This window comes from Camelina sativa, chromosome 18, assembly GCF_030686135.1.
Source record: "Camelina sativa cultivar CO46 ecotype springtype chromosome 18, ASM3068613v1".
Taxonomy (NCBI): domain Eukaryota; kingdom Viridiplantae; phylum Streptophyta; class Magnoliopsida; order Brassicales; family Brassicaceae; genus Camelina; species Camelina sativa.
In genome coordinates, this window is record NC_141897.1 from 6,770,226 (window position 1) to 6,797,224 (window position 26,999).

General features: G+C 40.8%; 1 protein-coding gene, 1 long non-coding RNA gene and 2 pseudogenes across 4 annotated transcripts; 3 read left to right on the forward strand and 1 right to left on the reverse strand.

Moving 5' to 3' along the window:
• The first annotated feature begins 15,013 nt into the window (after positions 1 to 15,013).
• On the forward strand, positions 15,014 to 20,078 carry LOC104760760 (PH, RCC1 and FYVE domains-containing protein 1). Its single transcript, XM_010483719.3, has 9 exons — positions 15,014 to 15,590; positions 15,796 to 15,882; positions 16,088 to 16,177; positions 16,298 to 16,384; positions 16,468 to 16,584; positions 16,715 to 18,805; positions 18,907 to 19,053; positions 19,229 to 19,653; positions 19,734 to 20,078. The coding sequence occupies exons 1-9, from the start codon at positions 15,543 to 15,545 to the stop codon at positions 19,873 to 19,875; spliced, it is 3,234 nt and encodes a 1,077-aa protein (XP_010482021.2). The 5' UTR covers positions 15,014 to 15,542; the 3' UTR covers positions 19,876 to 20,078.
• A 47-nt stretch (positions 20,079 to 20,125) lies between these two features.
• LOC104760759 (protein MITOFERRINLIKE 1, chloroplastic pseudogene) lies at positions 20,126 to 21,693 on the forward strand (annotated as a pseudogene). Its single transcript, XR_015588903.1, has one exon. The product of XR_015588903.1 is annotated as a protein MITOFERRINLIKE 1, chloroplastic pseudogene (transcript).
• A 912-nt stretch (positions 21,694 to 22,605) lies between these two features.
• Positions 22,606 to 25,004, forward strand: LOC104760763 (L-type lectin-domain containing receptor kinase S.6 pseudogene; annotated as a pseudogene). The gene has a single exon (XR_015589505.1). The product of XR_015589505.1 is annotated as an L-type lectin-domain containing receptor kinase S.6 pseudogene (transcript).
• On the reverse strand, positions 25,005 to 26,540 carry LOC104760762 (uncharacterized). The gene is made up of 3 exons (XR_763008.3): positions 26,240 to 26,540; positions 25,653 to 25,710; positions 25,005 to 25,363 (listed from the first exon to the last, which is right to left on the reverse strand). It is a non-coding gene; the product is annotated as an uncharacterized LOC104760762 (long non-coding RNA).
• Between the last annotated feature and the right edge of the window lie 459 nt (positions 26,541 to 26,999).

The following is a 26,999-nucleotide window of genomic DNA, read 5'->3' on the forward strand; positions in this document are numbered from 1 at the left end:
TAAATATAAGATACTTTATGAAGAATTATGGTAAAGACCTACAATTAAAAAAATCATTATGACAAAGTGATCTTAACAGAGAATATTGAACTAATGGTTGTAATGATTAAATGTAATTTTCTATTAAAAATTTATTATAATTAAAAAAATTAATAATGAGTGAAACTGTATCAAAGAAAATTATATTACACAACTTTAAAAAACCAAACTAAAATAAATTTTAAATATTAAAATAGTTTTTAACGAAAAGTTACGATAAATAGACGCAAATGTAAATTCTATATTAAGTTTTATTAAATTTCTATATTGCTATAATCACACCTATTAGAACGAAAAGTGATGATGAAAAAATATGAATAAAATATAGTGAAAAACACAACTCCACAATGAACAAAATACAACTGTTTGAGTTTAAAAAAAACAAATAAAAACATTTTTTTTTCAAAAAGTTACTATGAAAATTCGCAACTGTTGTTCTCATTTTTTCAGATTGTTATTATTATTCAAAAATAAATATTTGTTTTAGCAAAAAGTTAAGATAAATAGACACAACTGTAAATTCTATATTAAGTTGTATTAAATTTCTCTAATGCTATAATCATTTCTAAAATTTTAGTTAGATTATAGAATAACGTTGAATATTAGATATTAATATTCAATTATTTAGATTCAACATAAAATGGAAAATTTGTTTCAACAAACTTGTTAGTTCATGATGAAAAGACAAATATAAAGAGAGTTCAAAAGATATGACTATTTAAACAGACACACCTATTAGAATGAAAAGTTGTGATGAAAAAATAGAAATAAAATATAGAAAAAGACATAACTCTATAATGTACAGATATAACCGTTCAAATTAAAAAAAAAAACAAATAAAAACAAAAAAATTACGAAAAGGTACTACAAAAAATCGCAAATGTTGTGTTTGCACTTGATTATAACTAATAACTCATGTAAACTACTTTTAAATAGAAGACATATTTATTACCATATTGAAAAGTCAAATCCAAAAACTCACTATATAATCCATAACTCTTGGAAAAAAAACTTTAGGTATTTTCATTAAATTTTTATATTTGAAATTAACTAAAAGTTGTAAATTAGATTCATTATTCCAAAAATCTTTTGTTAAATCAAGAATTGGAGGAATTTCTTTACTTTTAAAAGAATGAATGTTAGAGAACAGTTTAGAAAGTTATAAAAATCGTTTTATATTATTTTCTGTCATGGCAAAAAAATAAAAACAGTTCTAAAAGACAAATATATATAGCTTTCAAAAGCTACGAATATTCGAATAAACACAACTCCACAATGAACAGTTGCAACTTTACAAAAAAACCGTTACAATGAACAATCACAATTTTTTGTAAAACACATAATTTATTTTTTCTACTGATTTTTTTGGAAAATTATCCTAAGGGTACGATTGAAAAACCACAAATTTTGGTCGCATTTTTTCGGATAGCTATCATATATAGATTTAATAAAAAAACAACATTTTCTATCTATCAGGAACTATTATGCATTTTACAAAGTGTGAATTACTTTTTGTTTTATCTTTAGATTCTAGGTGTGTGTGTTGATTCACTTCCAATTTATTGAGTTGCAAATTAGGATTGTTTGAGTGATCAAAATCTCTTATTGCAATATTGATTGAGCGAGTCAATCTTCTATTTATCTTCATTTGTTCGGATTCAGAAAATCAACTCGATCGTCAATCCCCATATCATCAACTCCATCAAATAATAGATATATTTGCAAAAGAGTGTGAAAGCTAACTTGCTAATTTCAATCTCTATCTCGTAGAGTTCATGCCGAGGCTTACATGAAAAGGACCTAGCTCATCAGTGTTAGAATTGCAGAATAGAAGAGAATTACTTGATAGAGAAGAAATGATAAACCAAAAGACTTAAATTAGAATCTCTCAAATGTATGTTACAAGGGTTGATATAGAAAGACAATAGGCATATAGCCGTTAGTACAAAATTAATTGAGATAGTAACATAAGTAGGTTTTCACATGGGAGCTCCTAGGATTAAAACGACCTCTGATCTTTATTTGACTTCGCTGGGCTCGTCCACCAATGACTTCGCTGGGCTCGTCCACCAAGAGTCACATGTAACTTCTATCTCTTCTAGATCCTTCTTCTTATCAGTATCGATTCCCTTAAGGCCTCTGTTCCTCATGCTGCAACTTGGACTACGACCCACTTATCATTATTGATCAGATACTTGTACAGACGCTTGTACGGACAGACTTGATCTCATGTCCTATCTCCCTTGATCAATACTCCCCCTCAAGTTTAGCCATATCCCTCGGCTAAACTTGGAGTGCCGTGATGCATTACCTCGTTAAAAACCTCAATATAGAAAACCTCATGAGACAAAACTATATTGAGGGAAAGAGAGTGTAATGACCACAGCTTAGGGAACTTTGAGATCAAGGATGTGTCAAGTCCACAAGTCCAAGTTTTTTTTGGATATGAGCACAAACCTGACTACTTGTGGCCTTGGTAAAGATGTTTGCAAGTTGATCTTTACTTGGTGTGAAATATGGAATAGTGACACCTTCTTCAATCTTTTCTCGAACTTTGTGACAGTCCAATTCGATGTGCTTGGTTTTTTTATGAAACACTGAGTTGGTTGCAATGTGGATGGCTGCTTGATTGTCATAGTGCATAGGAATAGGTGTGGTTGTTTTGATGCCTAGATCTTCAAGTAACGCCTTGAGCCATGTAAGCTCGGTTGTACGCATTCTCATAGGACCCAACTCTAGCAACCTAACAATGCCAGACAACAACCAATCGAGTCCCTAGAACATTCTCCTCTTCATTGCCTTGATTTCATGATCACACTTTGCCTTTACCTGCACCACAAACACAAATTGAGATGCATGAGTATTTGATAAACACTCAGTGAGGCAATCCTCTCATCTACTGGGCTATACACACAAGCAACAATGATTCCAAAGTTCCAAACAATCAACAAACAAAACATACAAATCAGGAAAACAAACATCATCTCGCTCGAAGGGAGGTGTCGACCGACACTGGCATTGGTGTCGACCGACACTACCCCACATTGTCGATCGATGTCGTTTTGCTGGTGTCGACCGACACCAAGTGGTGTCGATCGACACTCCCTCTGCAACCACGATCCACTCGAAGCCGAGAGTCGAATCTCGCTCCCCAACCTCTTCCAAATCATCCAATACTCAAAACCCAAGCGAAATACATCCATAGGAACCTGTAGCAACCAATCCCAGCAAGAAAAACACACCAAAAACAGCAACAACAAGCAAGAACAAGGAATCAAAGGTTTAGATCAGCCATGTTCATGCACTCACCTCTTTGCAGGAAGTTTCTGACCAACAATGATGAATCTCACACTCCCAACAAACCTCCCACACGTTCCTAGCCTTGAATCCTCACTCCCTCAGCAAGATCTCACCCAGAAAGCCTTGAAATCTCACCAAAACTCACAAAAACTCAAGAACAACTTTTCTCTTCTATTTCCTCTTTGATTCAGCGGCGAGAGAACAATAAAACACGACCTAGGTCGTTTTCCTCACTTAATAGTCCGGTTATGTGGTTTTCCTTAACCAAACCGTCCAAAAATCGCCAATTGAATCCATCTGGTCAAACCGGAAATTAAGTGGTGTCGACCGACACCACTCTTGGTGTCCATCGACACCCATCCCCAAAACGCAGAGTTTTGGTTTGCGAATGTTATAATTCTCCCCCACCAACATAGATTCATCCTCGAATCTCGAACAACCATCAGTCAAAGACTCTCATGCAACCATCTCCATGGCTCGCACTCTTCCGACCGATCTACGGAAAGTCACCTCTAGGCGATAGGCTCACGTTCCAGGCATTATTTGCTCTCGACTTTTAGACTTTCCTTCACTCACAGGTGTAAACCTTGAGTCTTTATTGGCTCCTCATCAGACCGAGGTCTGCATGCCATGATATTGGCTCCTCATCGGGCCTAAACCCGCATGCCATAATATATATAAGGAAGTCCAATACTCGTCTCTCGGGTTGCCACCCTTCAGTGCACCCCCAGATTGTCATCCAAAGTCGATATACCAACCATACTCCCAAGCCACAAAGTCTTAGAATATGGCGGTACTAGGAGAACCAAAGTCCCCCAAGAGTCATGAGCAAACAATTCTGAACACGTCTACGTCCTATCCCTAACCAGGTTTCCTTCCCGTAGCTCAGGTAAGACAACACAATGTCCTACCAACCACATATTCCCTCACTGGAATACCTGATGACCACACAAGGGTCATCTCACTGCCCCACGGGCCGCCACAAAGACCAAACAAATGTCCTAAATATGACTGCCACAAAGGCCAAACAAATGTCCTAAACAGGACCACCGCAAAGGCCAAACAAATGTCCTAAATAGGACCGCCACAAAAGGCAAACAAATGTCCTAAACAAGACCGCCACCAAGGCCACTCGTCCCGAAGGACCGTCACAAAGACCATATGTCCCGAAGGACCATCACAAAGGCCACACAATGGCTAAACAGCCCGCCACAAAGGCCACACAACGGATAAACAACCCGCCACAAAGGCCACACAACGGCTAAACAGCCTGCCACAAAAGCTACACACGTCTCGCAAGACCGCCGCACACGGCACAAGATAACCCCATGGTCCGCCACTAAGGCCATACTAGCCTCTCCAAGGCTCACGACGACTAAAAATGGACAAATTCGAACTCACATAAAACTTTCCATTTTTAGAACTGTCCACTTCTGGAAACTTTCCTCTTTTAGCAACTACTAATTAGGAAACCTTTCCCCTTTAAACAACAGGCTCGCGGAACTTTTTATCCCGAACACCACCTCATCTTGTTACTTAGTCGCAGTCAATGGCATGTTCCGACTCCACAACATGGTCATCTTGAGATACACTCTATCTCCAACCTGAAACTCAAGATCTCTCCTCCTCTTGTCGGCATAACTCCTATGCGGATCTGAGCTTCCTTCATGTTTAGCTTGAGAACTCGAATCTTCTCTGAGGTCTCCTGCACAAAATCTTCCCCGTACATGCTCCTATCCCCCACTTGAGTCCAACATAACGGTGTACAACACGACCTCACATACAAACCTCGTAAGGATCCATCCCAAAACTCGCCTGGTAACTATTGTTGTAAGCAAACTCTATCAAGCACAAGTGATCTGCCAAATGGCCACCCCAATCCAGCACACACATCCTCAGCAACTCCCCCAACGTCTGGATCGTCCTCTTTGGCTATCCATCTGTCTAGGAATGATAGTTGTACTCATATGCCCCTTAGTGCCCATCTCTGCCTGAAATGCCTACCAGAACACCAAAGTGAACTTGTAATCCCTCTCAGACACAATGCTCGCTGGCACCCCATGCAATCTGACTATCTACTTTACATACTTCTTAGCCAAGACCGCTGCTCCATCAGTCTTCTTAATGGCCAGAAAATGTGTCGACTTAGTCAACCGGTCCACAATGACCCAAATAGCATCAAACGTCCTGGACACTGGTAAACCTACCACGAAGTTCATAGTAATCATATCCCACTTCCACTCTGGAATGGGAAGACTCTTCAGCAATCCACCTGGTACTTGATGCTCAGCCTTCACTAGCTGACACACATCACACGTCGCGACCCAGTTAGCCACATCCTTCTTCATCCCGACCCAATGATAGTACCTCTTGAGGTCACGGTACATCTTAGTCGCTCCTGGATGAATGGAGAACATGCTCGCATGAGCCTCTCCTATCCTTAGGCACACAAATCCGCCCATGTACCAAAATAGTACTATTAGCTGAAACATGATACTCAGAGTCAACAACCTTAGAGGCATTCACCAGCCCCAAATCATTCTCCTGAGCCAAACGCACTCTGCTCCACAGATCCGCTCTATCAGTTGCAACCAAACCCAACAGCTCCTGAGAAACTGCACACAAACTCCACGCACTAATCTGTCCTACCAGAGAGTCCATATCCTGCTCCTAAGCCCAAGCTGCCCTCTTCTGACTCAGAGCATCCGCAACCAGGTTAGCCTTACCAGGGGGATAAGTTATATCCAGATCATAATCCGCCACCAGCTCCATCCACCGTCTCTGCCTCAAGTTCAGCTTGGGCTGAGTGAATATGTACTTCAGGCTCTCATGATCTGTAAACACCTGTATCTTTGCACCATAAAGACAAGATCTCCAAATCTTCAGGGAAAAAACTACAGCACCCATCTCAAAGTCATGAGTAGGATAATTTTCCTCATGCTTCCGCAACTGCCGCGAAGCGTAGGCAATCACCTTCCCATGCTGCATCAACACACACCCCAAACCAACTCTGGATGCATCTGTATAGACAACATAAGGTTCTCCCTGCTCAGGCAAAGCCAATACTTGAGTAGTAGTTAACATCTTCTTCAGTCTTGCAAAGCCCGCCTCGCACTCTTGTGACCACACAAAAGGAACATTCTTCCCTGTCAACTTAGTCATAGGACGTGCTCTGCTTGCAAAGCCCTGCACAAACTTCATGTAATAGCCTGCCAACCCAAGGAAAACCCTGATCTCCATGGCATTCTGCAGTCTAGGTCAATCTCTAATAGCTTGAATCTTCTCCGGATCTACTGAAACCCCATCTTTAGATACAATATGACCCAGAAAACCCATCTCACGCTGCCAGAAACTACACTTCCTCAGCTTAACAAACAGCTTCTGCTCATGCAGCTTCTCTAGAACTGCTCTCAAACACATTGCATGCTCCTCAAGACTTTTAGAATAAACCAGGATGTCGTCGATGAAGATGATGACAAACACATCTAGAAACTCCTGAAATAAGTTGTTCATCAACCTCACAAAAAAGCTGTTGGCGCATTTGTTAACCCAAACGACATCGCCACGAACTCATAAACCCATACCTCGTCCTTCTACTTGACGAACAACACTGACGCTCCCCACGGTGAAGTGATAAGACGTAAGAACCCCTTATTTTTCTTCCTCAACTCTACTAGACTACTAATCAAGTATGCTGACATCAACTCACCACCACCCGGATATCAACACCTCTTGTCCATCCAAGAACCTCTAGTAACTTGTCTCTTAAGAAAACTTCCACAAGATAGCTTATAACAAAATTAGCTTCCCGCTTAGCAATTCTCCACAACAAATCATCAATATGAGCGTAATAAAACAAACAAGTACCATACGTTCGCACATTCTGATTCACCGTGTCAAATGCTTTGCAAGCCGCCAACTCAAGCCTCTTGCCTTGTTTCCCTCAGCAAGCTTACCAAAACCTTGAATCTAGCAACCCTGTCCATCTCCAATGATCGTAAACATCGTCGCAACGATTAGATTATCCTGACATGAAGGCTTCTCGTGAACTCATGTATCTGGCAAATATGCCTTTCCCGGCTCAAACCTGCTGCAACTCCCCTTCCCGGGACTCCATCACCACCACCCTCACAATCCTAGCTCAACAGCTACACATTCATAACCGCTCTGGTCATAAAACCCTGACCCATTGGTCAACATATCCAACACCCAAGATTAAACCACCGTCAATCTCTCGAGGTCTACATTCAATCATTATGTTTATACTCACGTCCTAGGCATTGCTTGCTCCCAACTCCTCCACCCTTAGGTCCCAACCTTCGAGCCATACTAATCTCACTCTCAGACCAGCGTCTTCGAATTATACCGTCTCACTCTTGGACTACAATCCTCAAGATCTCGGTATCAAGGGAACTACTCATCCCCTTAGGGAAACATAATCCCCTCTGCCACTCTCGGAGCCCCCAGCCCCTCGAGCTATCGGTATTCAAGAGAATCACCATCCCCTCAAGAGCAACAATCCTTAACGACTATAAACATCTCCCAACCAGAAGTACATCCTGTGGTCCGAGTATAACATAGCAATGTTACACCTTCCCACTCAACTTCTCATATCAACCTGGATTACCCACCAAATAGAGAAATATCTGATCCAACTGAATATGAACACCTATCTGCCCCTCTAGGCTCGATACCTCTCGATAAGAATCTCGTACAGGTCATCTACAACTGCTCCATCCTCCTAACAAAAGATGGATAGTCCTCAACATTCGCAGCCCTCGGCTGCACCCCCCACATGCGGTACAACTGGAGCCTGCACTGGTACCCCCTCTCGGTAACCGCTCCCACAGCACGCCAACAGATCCGCCAAGCGATCATCTCGACCCTGGGCTCCACCTGCTGCAGCCCCACACTTGGGTTCCCAGCACCCCCGGCACGCTCACCGGCTAACCCCCTCTGGTCCCTCCTGATACGCTTGCGATCCTACGGCGTACCTCCTCGTGGAAATCTGTACCACACACTTGCTGGCATAGGAAACCCGTCCGAACACGACCATGACAATGCCCACGTCCACGACCAACAAATCAAACACCTTTAACCACTGCACTTCCAAGAACAGAGGCTAACAAGCAATCTTAACATAACACAAACCACAAAAACATAAACGCAGCGTGGAATCACATTGTAAGCTTGAAGAAGATGTTCTAGGACTCCATGCCACACAAAATTGAGTAACTCACGTAATCAATCAAAGCATGCAATCCCAACATCAACAACAGAAACCTAGTGAACCCAAACCTAGAACCGTAAGTGCTCTAATACCAAACTGAAATGACCTGACCCTTTTTTTTTAAATAATAAATAGTAATAATATAATAAAAATAATAAATAAATTACAACTAGTGGTCCCATATCCACTAGCCACCTAACCACAATCATAAACAACAGCGAAATAACAAATACCAATATCCAATAATACTCAATAATAGAATAACCAATATCCAAACATAACTATTCCAATGTCAAACCGACACTAACCCACAGTGTCGATCGATGTCGTTTTGCTGGTGTCGACCGACACCAAGTGGTGTCGATCGAGACTCCCTCTGCAACCATGATCCGCTCGAAGCCGAGAGTCGAATCTCGCTCCCCAACCTCTTCCAAATCATCCAATACTCAAAACCCAAGCCAAATATGTCCATAGGAACCTGTAGCAACCAATCCCAGCAAGAAAAACACACCAAAAACAGCAAAAACAAGCAAGAACAAGGAATCAAAGGCTTAGATCAGCCATGATCATGCACTCACCTTTTTGCAGGAAGTTTCTGACCAACAATGATGAATCTCACACTCCCAGCAAACCTCCCACATGTTCCTAGCCTTGAATCCTCACTCCCTCAGCAAGATCTCACCCAGAAAGCCTTGAATCTAACCAAAACTCACATAAACTCAAGAACAACTTTTCTCATCTTTTTCCTCTTTTATTCAGCGGCGAGAGAACAATAAAACACGACCTAGGTTGTTTTCCTCACTTAATAGTCCGGTTCTGTGGTTTTCCTTAACCAAACCGTCCAAAATTCACCAATTGAATCCATCTGGTCGAACCAGAAATTAAGTGGTGTCGACCAACACCACTCTTGGTGTCCATCGACACCTATCCCCAAAACGCAGAGTTTTGGTTCGCGGATGTTACAAAATATTTATACAAAACAAAACTCGTTTCCGGAAACTTTCGTTGAAAACATTTTTTTTTTAAACAAAATCGTTTTCGAAAACTTGATCCTCCGGGTCAGCACCGGAGTGGCCTTAACCTGGCTCTGATACCAAATGTAACACTCGTACCGTCGCAAAAGATGGAACAACATGTAATCCATTCGGTCTGGCCAATAACGTTTCTTTGTTTAAAATTCACCAACGAACAGACTTCAAACTGCAACTGTTGAACTTACTAACCTGGGAAATAGGGAAATAAGGGGGTGAGTAAACAAGTTTACTCAGTGAGGAGATCAAACTCTTCCCACTGGACATACAATAATCACGTTCCGAATATAATCAGCGATCATTACTTAGCTTAGATTTAGAATGTCTATTAATCAAACAAACAAGCAAACATCTTATTCTCCTCAATAACTTTCATCTTATTTTATGCACTTTGGTGGCAACTACCACATTCAAACATTTCTGTTTCTTTACATAAGAAGTTTTATTTTATTTATAGGTTTGGCCATTAACACTTTTTCTGGCTCCCAAACCCCCTTTTTTAGAAGACCACGACCAATAGCTCGATTCTTCCCTCCTCGTCAGCGGTTTATGAACTGCAATGAACCCGTCAGTCATTACAGTCCAATATCCTCAAGTATCTTTCCCTTTCTTATTCTCATTCTCATTCTTATTTATGTTCATAATTATATTTATAATATAATATATAAGTTAATTCATAACATCAGATTATGTAGCTAATGTGCCTAACATATATCATGTTACTAACAGCCTATTTTACTATGCACACAAATCCACACAAACACTTTCAATCAATAAATAATTCTTAAGTCTATACTCATCAACTATCGAAGAGTACATAAGGAAAAAGATTACTGTTATCCGCAAATACCACCCTCACCTTAGTTATTGGATTTAATCCTTGGTGTAGAAAAAGTAACAACAGAAACTCTTCAGCAACAATCCTCCATCTGCAACAGTTTAGATCACCATAATCAATTAAACCAAATAAAAAATCCAAAGTCTTTACTTAATTTTGATATTTTCCACTTAAATTAATTAGACCATAAACTAATAATTTAATATACCACAGTTCCACTTTTAGGCCACATGAATGTTTGGTTTCATAATCAAATCTCAAGTCAAACTAATATCACAAACACCACACTCCCATACGTGACCACCAAACCATAAGTCAACTCACGTCCACATGAATTAAGTTACGGTTCTTGTCTAACATAAGTTAAGATTCATTGGTTTAGACACGGTTCAATAATCAACAAAACACAACAACAACTACAACACGAGACAAGGTGCAGCCGATTACCTTTCTCGGCAATTACTCTCGACAGATCTGATCGGCGGCTTGACATCGACACGGCCATTCAAGCTTCAGAGGTTAGATCCTCATCGCTCAACAACGAAACGACAACAACAATCATAAGACAAGGTCAGTAACTTCTTGTGCAAGCTACATAAGAAAATAGGGTTTCCTTACCCTTAAAGATATCTCCGATGGACCATGAATGCTCTGGTGACAACGCCTGACATCTCCGGTGACCGACGGTGGCGGACTAACCAGCTTTGGTGACCGACGGCTGTGAAGGCTCACGGTCTTCTAAGCAACGCTACTTCTCCACAAGACTCACGATAACAACAAGGCCTCTCGATAACTTTCTTCTTAGTACCAACATCACCAACAAGAAGATCACGACTTCAGATCTCCAAGGATCAAGATCAAGATGCTAGTGTGTTTTTAGGGTTAGGTCTGCGTTTCTCCTTGACGGCAAAATGGAGAAGGAGATACATATACAACACACGACATTCCTTTTGTCGTTTTAATCATTTTGCTCCATTTGGGCCTTTTAATGGACTGATCTTAGCCTCACTACTAGTCGCCCCATCGGACCCCAAACTGGCTCTGCAGGGCATCGATCCTAATCCATCACTGTGGATATCCCAATAGATCAATTGGTGGCAACTTGTCCTTTGGGAAGGTTGTTAAAGGGTGGGGACCAGGGTTCGAGGAACGCCTGGCGCACCAATAACCTACTGTGGATTTGGATGAGTAGTTCCATTTGCCACATTGAGGGGTTAGGATCGATGCCCTGCAGGGCCAGTTTTGGGCTTATGGGGCAAGCTAGCAGTGAGGCTAATGGGGTCCGCGAGACGGGTTGTTACATACTCTTATCGTGTGAAGTTTTGCTACAGGCGCAAACGTTTCCTTGTAATCTTCTCCATAGGTTTGTGTAAAGCCACGCGCCACAAGTCGAGCTTTATAGCGTTCTATATCTCCATTGCTCAAGTATTTGATTGTGAATACCCATTTTGAGCTTACTGCTTTCTTTCAAGGTGGAAGGTCAGACTCGTCCCATGTATGATTACGTTTCATAGCTCCTACTTCATCATCAACAGCATTCAACCATTATTTGCTTTCCTTGGCTTCTTCATATGTCTTTGGTATATCGTGTTCATCTATCTTACCAAGAAACGCTTGATGATCAGCTGGTAGTATAGCTAGAGAACACACGACTTGAATCGGATGAGCAATGGCTTGATTGTTGTAATATAATCGCTTGTCTTTCCAGGTTGACAGATACTTGATCCGGGTACTTCTCCTTACTGGTGGTGGTGTCGGATCATGATGTGATGACGTCGGCTCCAGGAGTTCCAAAGTTGTTTCTTCAGTTTGAGCTCTGTTTTGGAATCTGTTTTGAGTCTAAGTTTGTTCAGTTTCTTGGGTTTGAACTCGAGCTTCAACTTGAGTTTGAACTTGAGCTATGTTTTCTTCATGTATCACATCGGTCTCCCCCTCTGACATCGGAACCAGAACCTCAGGCGGAGCTGTTGTAGTTATTGCGTCACCAGTTGAGTCAGGTGTAGTATCCTGGGACACAGTTTGATGTTGATGTGGTGAGATGCCAAGATGATCGAGTAAGAACCTGAGGCTTGCGGATCGATCAGTAGGATTTGCAAGGTCCTTTAGATCATCCCAATTTCTCTTCTCAAAGTATACTTGTTCTTCAATAAACTTGACATCCCGAGAAACGAATATGCGATTACTGGGAGGATCAAAGCACTTGTATCCTTGAAACTCTTAGGACTAAGGGTTAAGAATGTTTTACCAGATTCTTTGAAAGCCAAAGACTTGAAAAATGCTTCCAAGTCTGATTTCCTCACAAAGTCGCCAGATGCAGTCTCTTCTCCACTCTTCGATGAGGCAGCTTGTCCTTGTTCATCCTTTGAGTGGGTGAGATTTGCTCTCGGATCTCTGTTGTTGTTAAGGTTATTTAACTTGTTGAGGTTATTTGGCCTTAAGTGAGGATGAAGAAACCAACATTTGTCTTTAGTGTGACTCTTTCTCTTGCAATGTTCACACCCTTCTTTTGGTCTTCGATCCTCTGGCTTGAAAATGCCCTTGTTGGCCATGACTAACTCTCCTTTACCACTGAATAGGCCAAGTGAACCTTGCTCTTTCTGAATCTGCGCACATACGTCATCAAGACTAGGGAGCTTGTCAGATATTAGGATGTGTTTGATGAGGTCATTGAAAGTAGGGTTGAGTGTGAGCATCAAGGCAAAGACTTTTTCTTGTTCTCTTCGCTCGTTGAGCACAGCCGGATCCATGGTGTTCGGCCTAAGTATTTCAAACTCGGCCCACAGAGATCTGAACTTACCGAATTGTTTGTTAAACTCCATATCCTCTTTAGTCAGGTCATTGATAATCTTCTTAACTTCAAAGACACGAGTCAGGTTGGAGATGTTGCCGAAGACGTTCTTGAGAGTCTCCCATAGTTCACCAACCGTCTCACAGTATGAGTAAGCTTCGAGAATCGGAGCTTCTAGAGAGTTTTGGAGAATGGAGAGGACGATTTGGTCTTCTTTGAACGATTTGGCTTCTTCTTCGAGTTTAGCCTCCTCTTCATCTTCTTTGATGATTTCTTCTCATCGTTCTTGGTGGCTTTCTTTGGAGCTTTTCCGCCTTCAATATGGCTCCAGAGTCCGCGGCCACATAATGCGGTTTTGGTGGTTCTTGACCACATGAGATAGTTTCCTCCTTTGAGAACGGTAGATAGCACAAGAGGTTTCGAGTTTTCCATGGTTGTGCTATGGACCGTTGGATAAATCTTTTAACCAGAGAATCAACTGTAAACTAAAGACTAGAGAAGAACATGAGAGAATATACTTTGAGAATAAAGGGAGAAACACGAGAATAGAAGATTCAGATTGTCAAGAACAACAACCTGGCTCTGATACCATGTTAGAATTGCGGAATAGAAGAGAATTACTTGATAGAGAATAAATGATAAACCAAAAGACTTAAATTAGAATCTCTCAAATGTATGTTACAAGGGCTGATATAGAAAGCCAATAGGCATATAGCCGTTAGTACTGAATTAATGGAGATAGTGACATAAGGAGGTCTTCACATGGGAGCTCCTACGATGAAAACGACCTCCGATCTTGGTTTGACTTCGCTGGGTTCGTCCACCAAGAGTCACATGTAACTTCTATCTATTCTAGATCCTTCCTCTTATCAGTATCGATTCCCGTAAGGCCTCTGTTCCTCATGCTGCAACTTGGACTACGGCCCAGTTATCATTATTGATCAGATACTCGTACGGACAGGCTTGATTTCATGTCCTATCTCCCTTGATCAATAATCAGTGACCAGCAATGCACATCCCTAAGATATCAACTCCATTCAAGGCTACTAGCTTCAAGAAAAGAACTCTCAATTGAATTTGGGTGAGTGTAACGTGCATAATATCCTTATGCGTCTCCGTTCCAGTCTCACAAGCTCTTCTAAAAAAGTTTTTGGGTATAATAAAAACCCAACCTAACAAGTAACAACCAATCCAATATGTTGGCATGTGTATATTCTAAATAAACACACGTTCTTATATAAAATGAGAAAGTGAGGAGACTTTAATTAGCACGAATGAAAAAGAAACAGATCTACCACCTCTTAATTTTTTTTTTTAAGATAAAACAATAATGAGACTAAGTACTTCATATCCAGGCTCATCGTGAGTTCCATTTTTATAGTTCTTTAATCATTTCTTCTTCTTAATCACCACTTCGTGACATCCTCTACCCTCAGATGCGACAAGTAGAGCTTTCTACCGCTACGGCTGAAGTGGGAATATTTTGGAAATTTTCCATTTAATAAACTGATTGATTAGACGAAGTAGACATAGTTGAAAGAGATAATTAGATGCAATAGTTAAGAACATAATTAAAATAAATGGGACTTGGTTACAACTGTATAATGCTAAAAATGATAAATAAATAAAAATACTCTTAACCTTTTTGTCTATATTTACTACTTTGTATCACTTTTAGTTAATTATATATCCTTAAAAAATTTATACATATATTTTGATAATTAATAATATAAAATTAAAATATTAGGTGAAAAATAAATATAAACGAGGAACATTATTATTATATTACCCTATTTAATAACTGATGTGTAATTATTTTACTTTTCAACATTGACTATGTCCGTACTTGGAATTCCACGGCAAAAGACTAGTTTCGTTGGCGCTTGATGTAGTGCCTTTCATTCTCGCGCTCTTTCTCTCTGGTCTCTCTCTCTCTCCGGCGATCTTCATCTTCTTCTTCCATCCTCCGGCGAAATTTCTCAAGATTACCAAAGAAAAAACCGCAATTTCCAAGACCACCACAGCCGTTACCACCTAAAAACAGCGAACGCTTTCTCTTGATTTCCGAGCACACCTCACTTTCATCGGAAACTCCCCTAACTCAAGAAGCTAGGGTTTCGAAATTTCACATTTTTGTCCAAGAATTTTGATATAGAAGAGGGTTTTATTTTTTTAATTTTATTTTGGAGTTTAGCGCGGAATTTGATGGTTAGAACGGCGGAGACTTCACGTAGTCTTGTTTGCTTAGGATGACCGGTGCTGCTTCACCGTGTGATCGGAGAGGGTTTTGGTATTTTGGTAAACCCCTCTCATGGAATGGCAGATCTTGTGAGCTATGGTAATGTCGAGCGAGACATCGAACAGGTCCTCTCTTCTTCTTTCCTCTGTGTTTTTTTTTTATATATAATTTTGATGATTTCTCCTAGTCTCACTAGATGTGTCTGAAATTTGTTTGCAAATTATGTTTTTTTTTTCCGTCTTGTAAGTGTCCCTGTAATTTTGAAGTTTTAGTTACGAACTAGTTTTTGTCTCATCAAGATCTTCACAGAAGCCCTTCAATGTTTTGCAGGCTCTAATTGCTTTGAAGAAAGGTGCTCAACTGTTGAAATATGGTCGGAAAGGAAAGCCTAAGTTTTGTCCATTTAGACTCTCCAACGTGAGTGTCCTTTAGATTAAAAATGGATTACATTTCGGTTCTGAGCATAAATAAAATTGGTTTTGCTGTAAATTTGGTTCTGAGCCTTGCAATCTTTCCATGAGCTTCTTTGTGGTGCTATTAAGGCTGAGGATATTTTCGCATCTTTGTGTTTGGTCAAATATAAGCCTTTTATTCTTATCCACCTTGGACATGTTATTTGCAGGATGAGACATCTTTAATCTGGATTTCAAATGGTGGAGAAAAACGTCTCAAGTTAGCAACTGTATCTAAGATTGTTCCAGGACAACGAACTGTAATTTCTCTTGAATTTCTACTTTTTTTTTTTCTTTTTTGTTTCGATGCAGTATCAAACAAAGGCATCAAAAAATTTATGAGGAACATGTTATGACTTTGATCACGTTTATGCTATCAGGCTGTTTTCCAACGTTACCTTCGCCCTGAAAAGGATTATTTATCTTTTTCTCTCGTATACTCCAACAGGAAGCGGACTCTTGATTTGGTAATAAACCTCAGTTACTTTCTCTTCAGCATGTATTGTCTGCCTCTGTATATGTGAAGTTAAAAAGGTTACCTTATATTCAGATTTGCAAGGACAAAGTTGAGGCAGAGGTGTGGATTGCTGGCCTAAAAGCTTTGATATCTGGTCAAGCTGGCCGCTCTAAAATTGACGGCTGGAGTGATGGAGGCCTCTCTATTGCTGTAAGTAATGAGCATTCCTAACGCTGACAGCGTCAGTTTTATTGATGTTGCAAATGTATTTCTCTCTTCTCAAGATAAGTCTCATTTAGTTTTTCCTGAAGTTTGTTTTGTTTCATTTCATCATTTTCAGGACAGCAGAGACTTGACTTTAAGCAGTCCTACCAACAGTTCAGTTTGTGCTTCTCGAGATTTTAGCATTGTTGAGACGCCCTCCAATTCAAACACTTTTCCCAGGACTTCTAGAACTGAGAATTCTGTCAGTTCTGAAAGATCACATGTGGCATCAGAGAGCCCAAATATGTTAGTAAGAGGACCTGGATCAGACGTTTTCCGGGTTAGTGTCTCTAGTGTTCAAAGCAGCTCAAGTCATGGTTCTGCTCCAGATGATTGTGATGCTCTAGGTGATGTTTATATATGGGGTGAAGTGCTATGTGATAGTGTTGTCAGAGTCGGGGCTGATAGGAATGCTTCTTGTGTTGGTTCAAGGTCTGATGTTCTGATACCAAAGCCATTGGAATCCAATGTTTGTTTGGATGTCCATCACATAGCATGTGGTGTTAAGCATGCTGCTCTAGTCTCTAGGCAAGGTGAGGTTTTTACGTGGGGTGACGCATCGGGAGGACGTCTTGGCCATGGAATGGGAAAAGATGTTAGTGGTCCTCAGCTTATTGAGTCTCTAGCTGCTACTAGTGTTGATTTTGTTGTCTGCGGTGAGTTCCATACGTGCGCTGTCACAATGACAGGAGAGATTTACACATGGGGTGATGGAACACACTGTGTTGGACTTCTTGGCCATGGTACCGATGTAAGTCACTGGATACCAAAGAGAATTTCAGGTCCTCTTGAAGGTCTTCAAGTTGCGTCCGTATCTTGTGGACCGTGGCACACTGCTTTGATCACGTCAACTGGACAGCTTTTTACTTTTGGAGATGGAACATTTGGTGTTTTAGGGCATGGTGACAAAGAAACTGTATTTTACCCGAGAGAAGTTGAATCTTTATCTGGTTTGAGGACTATTGCCGTTGCATGTGGTGTATGGCATGCTGCTGCAATAGTAGAAGTCATTGTCACTCAGTCAAGTTCAAGCATTTCATCAGGAAAGCTGTTCACATGGGGTGATGGTGACAAGAGCCGTCTTGGTCATGGAGATAAAGAGTCTCGGCTTAAACCCACATGTGTATCAGCTCTAATTGACCATTCTTTTCACAGAGTTGCATGTGGACATAGTTTAACAGTTGGCTTGACCACATCGGGGAAAATTTACACGATGGGTACTACTGTTTATGGTCAACTAGGGAATCCCAATGCTGATGGGAAGCTTCCTTGCTTAGTAGAGGATAAACTAACTAAGGATAGTGTTGAAGAAATAGCATGCGGAGCTTATCATGTAGCAGTCTTAACGTCTCGAAATGAAGTATTTACATGGGGAAAGGGTGCGAATGGGAGATTAGGTCATGGAGATATTGAGGACCGTAAGGCACCCACTCTTGTTGATGCTTTGAAAGAGAGACACGTAAAACATGTTGCCTGTGGTTCAAACTTTACAGCAGCAATATGTCTTCATAAATGGGTTTCTGGTACTGAGCAATCTCAATGTTCAGCTTGTAGACAGGCGTTCGGATTCACACGAAAGAGACACAATTGTTACAACTGTGGACTTGTCCACTGCCATTCATGCAGTTCCAAGAAATCACTGAAAGCTGCTTTGGCACCTAATCCAGGCAAGCCCTATCGTGTCTGCGATTCATGTTACTCTAAACTAAGTAAAGTTTCAGAATCTAGTATTGATAGCAGGAAGAATGTTATGCCACGACTTTCCGGGGAGAACAAGGACAGATTGGATAAAGCCGAGATAAGATTGGCTAAATCAGGAATACCATCAAATATAGATTTGATTAAGCAGCTGGATAGCAGGGCAGCTAGACAAGGAAAAAAGGCGGACGCATTTTCTCTTGTTCGCACTTCTCAAACACCTCTATTACAGCTTAAAGATGCTTTAACCAATGTGGCTGACTTACGGCGCGGGCCACCAAAACCAGCAGTAACTCCGTCTGGAGCAAGCTCCAGATCTGTGTCACCTTTTTCAAGAAGATCTAGTCCTCCTCGTTCAGTCACTCCCATTCCTTTGACAGCTGGTCTTGGTTTTTCAACAAGTATAGCTGAGAGTCTGAAGAAATCAAATGAACTTCTGAATCAGGAAGTAGTCAAATTACGCGCCCAGGTAAAACTCGACCTCCAAACCTTGAAAGCATTATCTTTTTCTTCCACGTCTGTCTGTCTAAACTCGTTAACTTTTTAAAATGAATCTGGGATGCTGTTCAGGCCGAGAGTCTGAGGCACAGATGTGAGGCCCAAGAATTCGAAGTTCAGAAGTCTGTGAAGAAAGTGCAAGAAGCGATGAACCTGGTAGCAGAGGAATCCGCCAAATCAGAAGTTGCAAAAGAAGTTATAAAATCTCTGACAGCACAGGTTTTGGCTTGATTCTCTTATATATATTAAACCGTCTCTGTGTGATGTATTCATCTTTGAAATATAATCCCCACGAAGTTGTCTTGTCATTTCCAGCATCCCCCTTCCACGGAAATCCTGATTTCGTTTTTCCTTTTCTGTTTCTTCCCTAAACTTTCCTATTTGATCTTTCCAGGTCAAGGATATAACCGCGTTGCTACCATCGACTGCTTACGAAGCACGGACAGCTAATTTATTGAACAGGTTTGAGCAAAACGGATTTCAATTTGCAAGTGCGAATGGACAGCGTCCATCACGATCTGACTCAATTAACGACACCTCACTTGCATCAACTTTGGCAATGAATGGACTTCGGCGGAATTCCCCGTCACCAAGAAACACAGATGCAAGCATGAGCGAACTTGGAAGCGAGGGTATTCGAATCAGTAATGGTTTCTCAGAAGATGGTGACAATCGCCGAAACTCAAGAAGCTCAGTAGCATCAGCTTCAAATGCTTCTCAAGTTGAGGCAGAGTGGATCGAACAGTACGAACTTGGTGTTTATATAACACTATTAGCCCTAGGCGATGGAACAAGAGATCTCAAACGTGTGCGGTTTAGGTAACATTTTAGAATATCTTGATACTTTTTTTTTTTGGAGATTATAAACTAATACTAATGCGGTTGTTTTTTTTTTGTAGCCGGAGAAGGTTCAAGGAGCAACAGGCAGAGGTATGGTGGTCTGAGAATCGCGAAAGAGTGTACGAGAAGTACAACATTCGCGGTACCGATAGAGCAAGTGTGGCAACATCACCTCTATCCCAATCACAATTCCAGACATGAACCCAAAACAATTAAAAGCATAGGAAGCAGTTAGCCTTATTCTGAGTTTCACTTTCAGGCAATTTAATTACACTGTATATAGAGAATCTCTGGCGTTGTTTTGCAAAGAGTTTGTCGTGAATTTCCATTTACGTATTGTTTAAAAACTAATTGAGATAACATCATCTGATTAGCCAACTTCACGCCTTGTAGCGTTTTTTCTCCGTCTTCCACTTCATGCCGTTTTGCTTTTCGGTAACTACACTGGGCGCTGTTTCTCTTTCTTTTAGGTATCCTCATCTTTTATTATGTTTGGTTCTCATTTCCCCCAAATCAGCCATGGAAGCTAGACTCTCCGAAACTCTTGGCCTCCCATCTCCGAATCTTAATCACTGCCATCTTCCACGCGATTTCAATTCCCTCTTCACTCATTTCTCCGATCTCACCTCCGTCAAAAGCCCCATCGTCAGAGAGCCTAAACCCAAAACCAAATCACCGAGATTTAGAGCAAGTTTCGGAAGATCCGAGGCATTATTTGCATGTACATCAGTCTCGGATCCAATCCACGCAAATCCCGGATCAGAATTCCTGAAATGGATGAAACCAGCATCACGAAGCAGTCCAAAAATCCAAACACTCATGAAACAACTCTCTGTGTGGGAACGTGCCATCATCGGTGCAGGAGCCGGTGGACTGGCGGGAGCTTTTACATACGTTGCCCTTCTCCCACTTGACACAATCAAAACCAAGCTTCAAACCAAAGGCGCGTCTCAGGTGTATAGCAACACATTTGATGCAGTAGTTAAGACATTTCAAGCTAAAGGTGTTTTAGGTTTTTACAGTGGTGTCTCCGCCGTGATTGTTGGGTCTACGTTTTCCTCCGCCGTCTACTTCGGTACCTGTGAGTTTGGTAAGTCTCTACTCTCCAAATTCCCGGATTTTCCAACCGTGCTAATCCCACCTACTGCTGGTGCTATGGGAAACATAATCTCTTCGGCTATAATGGTCCCTAAAGAGCTCATTACACAGAGAATGCAAGCTGGAGCTAGTGGGCGATCGTATCAAGTATTGCTTAAGATTCTTGAGAAAGATGGAATCTTGGGGCTTTACGCCGGTTATTCGGCTACATTGTTGAGGAATTTGCCGGCTGGTGTTCTAAGTTATTCGTCGTTTGAATACCTCAAGGCTGCGGTTTTGGAGAAAACGCAGCAGAGCCATCTTGAGCCTTTGCAGAGTGTTTGTTGTGGCGCATTGGCTGGTGCGATTTCTGCTTCCATAACTACACCATTAGATGTTGTCAAGACTAGGCTGATGACGCAGATTCATGTCGATGCAGTGAACAAACTTGGCGATGCTATGTATACTGGTGTGGCTGGGACAGTGAGACAGATACTAAAAGAGGAAGGTTTGGTTGGTTTTACTCGCGGTATGGGCCCTCGAGTTGTTCACAGCGCTTGTTTCTCTGCTATCGGTTATTTTGCATTTGAGACTGCAAGGCTTACAATCTTAAATGAATATTTGAAGAGGAAAGAAGTTTCTGAAACTAACCTTGATGCTGATTCTTGAGTTTGGTTTTAAATATGGTCAGATGAACAAAGAGAGCTTTTCCAATGCTTCTCCAAGAAGCATTAATCTTTATCCTTGTTCTCCATACTTGAGTTGTTTCACTTTTGCTGCATTTTCATTCGAGCTTTATTTTCATTCTGATTCGATTTCTTTCAGATTCATCTTTATAGACTGCCATGCTTTCCTTCAATCTCATGTCATTTTTGTCCGTATAATCCTACGCTTGTAAATCTATCTTCCTTCTTTTCTCATACACTTCATTTTTGTTACAAAGCAGTTGGGAGTTATGTTGATTTATAATTCTCTGCTACATTAATGAGGAACTTACTGCCTGGCATATTAAGATACTAGTCGTATGGATAGTTGAAAGAAACAGTTTTGGAGAAAATGCAACAGAAGAACCATCTTGAGCCTTTGTTGTGGCGTGTTGGCTGTGCTATATGTGCTTCCATAAATACACCATAAGATGTGGTCAAGACTAGGGTGATGACAGATGTTCACATAACTTGGTGCTACTGGGGAGGAACTGTGAGTTAGATACTAAAAGAGGGTGGTTGGGTTGGTTTTACGCGAGGCATGGGAACTCGAGTTGTTCACAGCCCTTGTTTCTCATGGATTGGTTATTATGCATTTGAGATTGTGAGACTTAAATCTAATTGAATATGTGAAGAGGAAAGAAGATCGTAAAAACTAACTTATTGTGTTTTGGCTTTTGTTATGGTCAGATGAATAAAGATATACAGAGCTTTTCTCTTGTTCTCAAAATGAAGCATTAAGCTTTATCCCTGTGAGTTGTTTCGAAGGCAATATTTATCCAAAACCAAGCTTGGATTCTAAGAGGGTACTTTGCAAGATAGTGAGAGCTTTGTTCATTCTAAGATTTGTGTATTTGTTCTCTGTTTTGATTTTGACACAATTACATTGTTCACATATGTGTAAGACAATCTTTAAATCATTAATCATGCATCTTGTGTTGTTGTTTCACTGCTCTCAATTTTCCTTCAAAGGGTACTTATATTGTATTACATTGACTTTTTCACTAATATAAAATTTTATAAATGAATTTTGGGATGTATCACTATCTTGTGTTGTTGTTTCACTGCTCTCAAGTAGAAAACATAGGGAGCTGGGTGATTTTATTTATTTTTCATAGCTTGCATTTTTCACAAAGCGATTTACTTTTGTGTCTACAATAAGCATGCACTTATAAAATGATCTTCTCAACGTTTCATTACAAAAGCATTTGAACGAAAGATCGATTCCAAGAAAATACTATCACCAAAAAAAACCACATGACACGAGAAGCGAGATGAATCATCACTCTCTTCCTTTTCTCTTCTTCCTCCACCTAATCCTCTTCCTTTCCCAAGATTTCCCCACGTTTTCTCACCGTTTCTCGCCGCCACTACACAACTTAACTCTCTACGGCGACGCCTACTTCCGAGACCGTACAATCTCCCTCACCCGACAACAACCCTGCTTTCCCTCCGCCACAACATCTCCGTCAAACCCATCTCCCTCCGGCTACGGACGAGCTCTCTACGTTTACCCAATAAAGTTTCTCGAACCTTCAACAAACACAACCGCTTCTTTCTCTTGCCGCTTCTCCTTCTCCATCATCGCTTCACCTTCTTGCCCTTTTGGTGACGGTTTCGCTTTCTTGATCACATCCAAAGCTGACTCCTTGGTCTTCTCTAATGGCTTCTTTGGCCTACCAAACCCGGATGATTCTGATTCTTCCGTCATCGCCGTCGAGTTTGATACTCGGTTTGACCCGGGTAACGGCGATATTAACGATAACCACGTTGGGATTGATGTTAATTCGATCGTCTCTGTTGCTTCTGTTGATGCGTTATCAAAAGGGTTTGATCTCAAGAGTGGGAGAGAGATGATGGCGTGGATTGAGTATAGTGATGCTCTTAAACTCATTAGGGTTTGGGTTGGGTATTCACGTGTTAAGCCTACGAGTCCTGTTTTAGCAACACAGATTGATCTCTATGGTAAAGTAAAGGAGTATATGCACGTTGGTTTCTCTGCTTCAAATGCTGCTACGGGTCCTGGGTCAGCTTTGCACATCGTTGAGCGGTGGAAATTTACGACCTTTGGGTCTCATTCTGATGCGATTCAGGAAGAGGAGGAGGAGGAAGAGTGTTCGGTCTGCTCTGATGCGATCCATCGTAAAGGTTTCGATTACAGGGTTTCAGTTGTTGGATTAAAGATCCCATTTTGGAGTCTTTTACCTGGTTTGGCTGCAATTGTTATTCTCGTGGCGTTTATTGTTTTATCATTGATTTGTGGCAAGAAAAGGATTAGTGAAGGAGCTGATACGAATTCGGGGCTTAATCGGATGCCGGGAAGGTTGTCCTTGGCTGAGATCAAATCGGCGACATCAGGATTCAACGAGAACACAATCGTGGGTCAAGGAGCTTCAGCTACTGTGTACAAAGGCTCTATTCCTTCCATTGGATCTGTGGCTGTGAAGCGTTTTGATCGAGAACACTGGCCACAGTGCAACCGTAACCCTTTCACCACAGAGTTCACAACAATGACTGGTTACTTGCGGCACAAGAATCTGGTTCAGTTCCAGGGTTGGTGCAGTGAAGGAACAGAGACGGCCCTAGTGTTTGAGTACTTGCCCAACGGTAGTTTAAGTGAATTCCTACACAGGAAACCCCCATCGGATCCATCAGAAGAGTTTACAGTCCTCTCTTGGAAGCAGCGGGTAAATATCATTCTGGGTGTGGCTTCTGCACTTATTTATCTACACGAAGAATGTGAGAGACAGATCATCCACCGTGACGTCAAGACCTGTAACATAATGCTTGATACCGATTTTAACGCCAAACTTGGTGATTTCGGGTTAGCTGAGATTTATGAGCACAATGCGTTGCTAGCTAGACGAGCCCCTACACTCCCAGCAGGTACTATGGGTTACTTGGCACCTGAATACGTGTACACAGGTGTACCCTCTGAAAAATCCGACGTGTACAGCTTCGGAGTGGTGATTCTTGAAGTGTGTACTGGGCGTAGGCCGGTGGGGGATGACGGGACGGTGCTCGTAGAGCTGATGTGGAGCCTCTGGGAGACGGGGAAAGTCCTGGATGGTGCTGACATCATGCTGAGGGAAGAGTTTGATGCAGAGGAAATGGAAAGGGTGTTGATGGTTGGGATGGTTTGTGCGCATCCGGACTCTGAGAAGCGGCCAAGGGTGAAAGAGGCTGTGAGGATTATACGCGGGGAGGCGCCATCGCCAGTTCTTCCGGTGAGGAGGCCTTTGCTGAGAATTCGGTCAGCTATTGAAGCTGAAGAGATCATTGCCGATGGTTTGGGTGGGGATGATCTTTCCTGGATGACGCCTAAATCCAATTTTAGCTAATTGAATTTTTTGGGGCTTTCAGTATTTCAAAAACTTTTTGGGTTTGATTTGGAAAATTGGACTCTTTTTTATCGGTTAGTATTGGAAACTAAGAGCATCACGAATGGGAGAATACTATTTTGAGGTTTTAAATTTTTTTAAGATTATATTATGTACTTTTTAAAACTAAGAGCTTGTGAAAGAGTAATTAAAATTTTTGCTCCTCCAATGATAAAACTCATATTGGGATTTTAATTTTTGAGAAAATATCAATTTCAAAATAAAAATGTTGCAAGTACAACATCAGAAAGACCAGTGTGACCACAATGGAGAGGAGGACCGAGGTCATCAGCTTTTCTTCGAGCCAATTGTTGAATTTGGCATCTTTCCCCTCCTTGTTAACACCATTGTCATTGTAACTATTGAAAAGCTCGCTCATAACATTTGTAATCTTCACAAACACTTCTGTTGCCTTAACCATTGTGTTGTCAAATACTCCAATGATGGAAGCTCCAAGTTCATCCCGATTGAGTGAGGCAAACTGTAGACTTGATTACCAAAACTCCCGATGCACAAATACATGGAAATCTAAGCAAACAGGTTGAAACAAAACCTCTATTTCATCATCAAAAAATATGAATTCATATACAAAGGGAAAACACCATGCCAAGCAGAAGTGATAAGCCTTTAAACAATATAAAAATTGCAGATCACAAAATCAGAAAATCAAAAAGAGAAAGGGGAGAAAAACTAATCAAATCTCCAAGGATAAGGGAAGAAACCACCAAGGAGGTTACAAAGAAGACTGTAGATTAAAAGCCATCCTTCGCAAAAATAAAGCAAAAGAGAACTAGCCTCCTCTATATCCTCACCATACCTAGAAGGGGAGAACTTCACAGAAATGCCAACATCACTAGGAAGATCAACAACATTACCTGAAAACAAGCCAAATCATGTTGAAAAATTCCCGATGGCCCAATTCAAAATTCAGGAAGCCAAGACATAAGAACACACATTAGGCAAAAGGACAAGACATTTACAAAGTTCAATACACTAGAATAAACAAAATCGAACAACATAGGCACTAAACGTGATCCAACACACAAGAAAATTAAAACCTTGATGAAGTACCAGAGCTAAAGGTAAAAACTTTGATAGCAATTCGATTACACTTATCTTGAATGCAATCCTCACTAGCAAGAACAGTCTCAACAAAACATTAACTAGTTAGGCTAATCAAGCATCTTACAGAATTAGGCTAATCAATCATCTTCCAATCGTCATCTGCACAAATTTGTCTATCCAAACGAATTCTATCAACTAGAGGAAACAAAATCGAACAACATAGGCACTACATCGGCTCAAACTAAACTGAGAAGAGGTAACAAGATCAATGATAAAGCTCAATTCAAAGCCGAATAACAAAGTAAACATTGGTTAATCAAATCCTCTCAACAAACTAACCTATACTGACTCGGCGTGATCACCCAAGTTCTTATACTCCGAATTCGCTTTCGTTCTGCTTTGTAGCCATGTTTCTTCTACCGTGGATTTGAGAGAAGAAGAAGAAGAGAAATCTCCTCCGCTTCAGATCTCCTCTGATTCCATAGCGTTTGATTCCCTCTCCTTTCTTTGTCAATTCTGGACTTAGATCGAGAGAGAGAAAGAGAGAGAGAGATAGGAAAGAAAGAAAAATTTGATCCGTGGCATAAACTTTTTTTTCCTACTTCTATTTTGTTCGGCCAAAGGAATACGTGACACGTATGGGCTCTTATTCCATAAACGAGCATGCTAAATAAGAGGTTCTCGTATACTTTTTTTCTTTATGTGATTTTTTTCTTCTTCTCCTTTAAACCTTAGCCGTTGAAGATAACCTAAGAGCATCACCGTTTATGTGATTTTTTTCTTCTTCTCCATTAAAACGTTGTACAACGATTTCTTTCTTTTTCTCTTTCCTGTTTGATTTTGAGAATTTGTTAAAAATATACTTTCTGATATATTTTTTATCAAAAATACCTCATTTTGAATATTTTTAATTTATTCCTCCTTTAATTTTTAATAACCATTTTACCCTTAGATGAAAAATCTTTTAATCGATAAAAAAAAAAAAAAAATTTCCGCCAAAAAAATTTCCGACATACTTTCCCGTCAACAAATTTTCGAAAAAAATTTCCCGCGGAAAAAAAATTACAAGGTTTTTAAATGGTTTTATAAGGTAGAAACC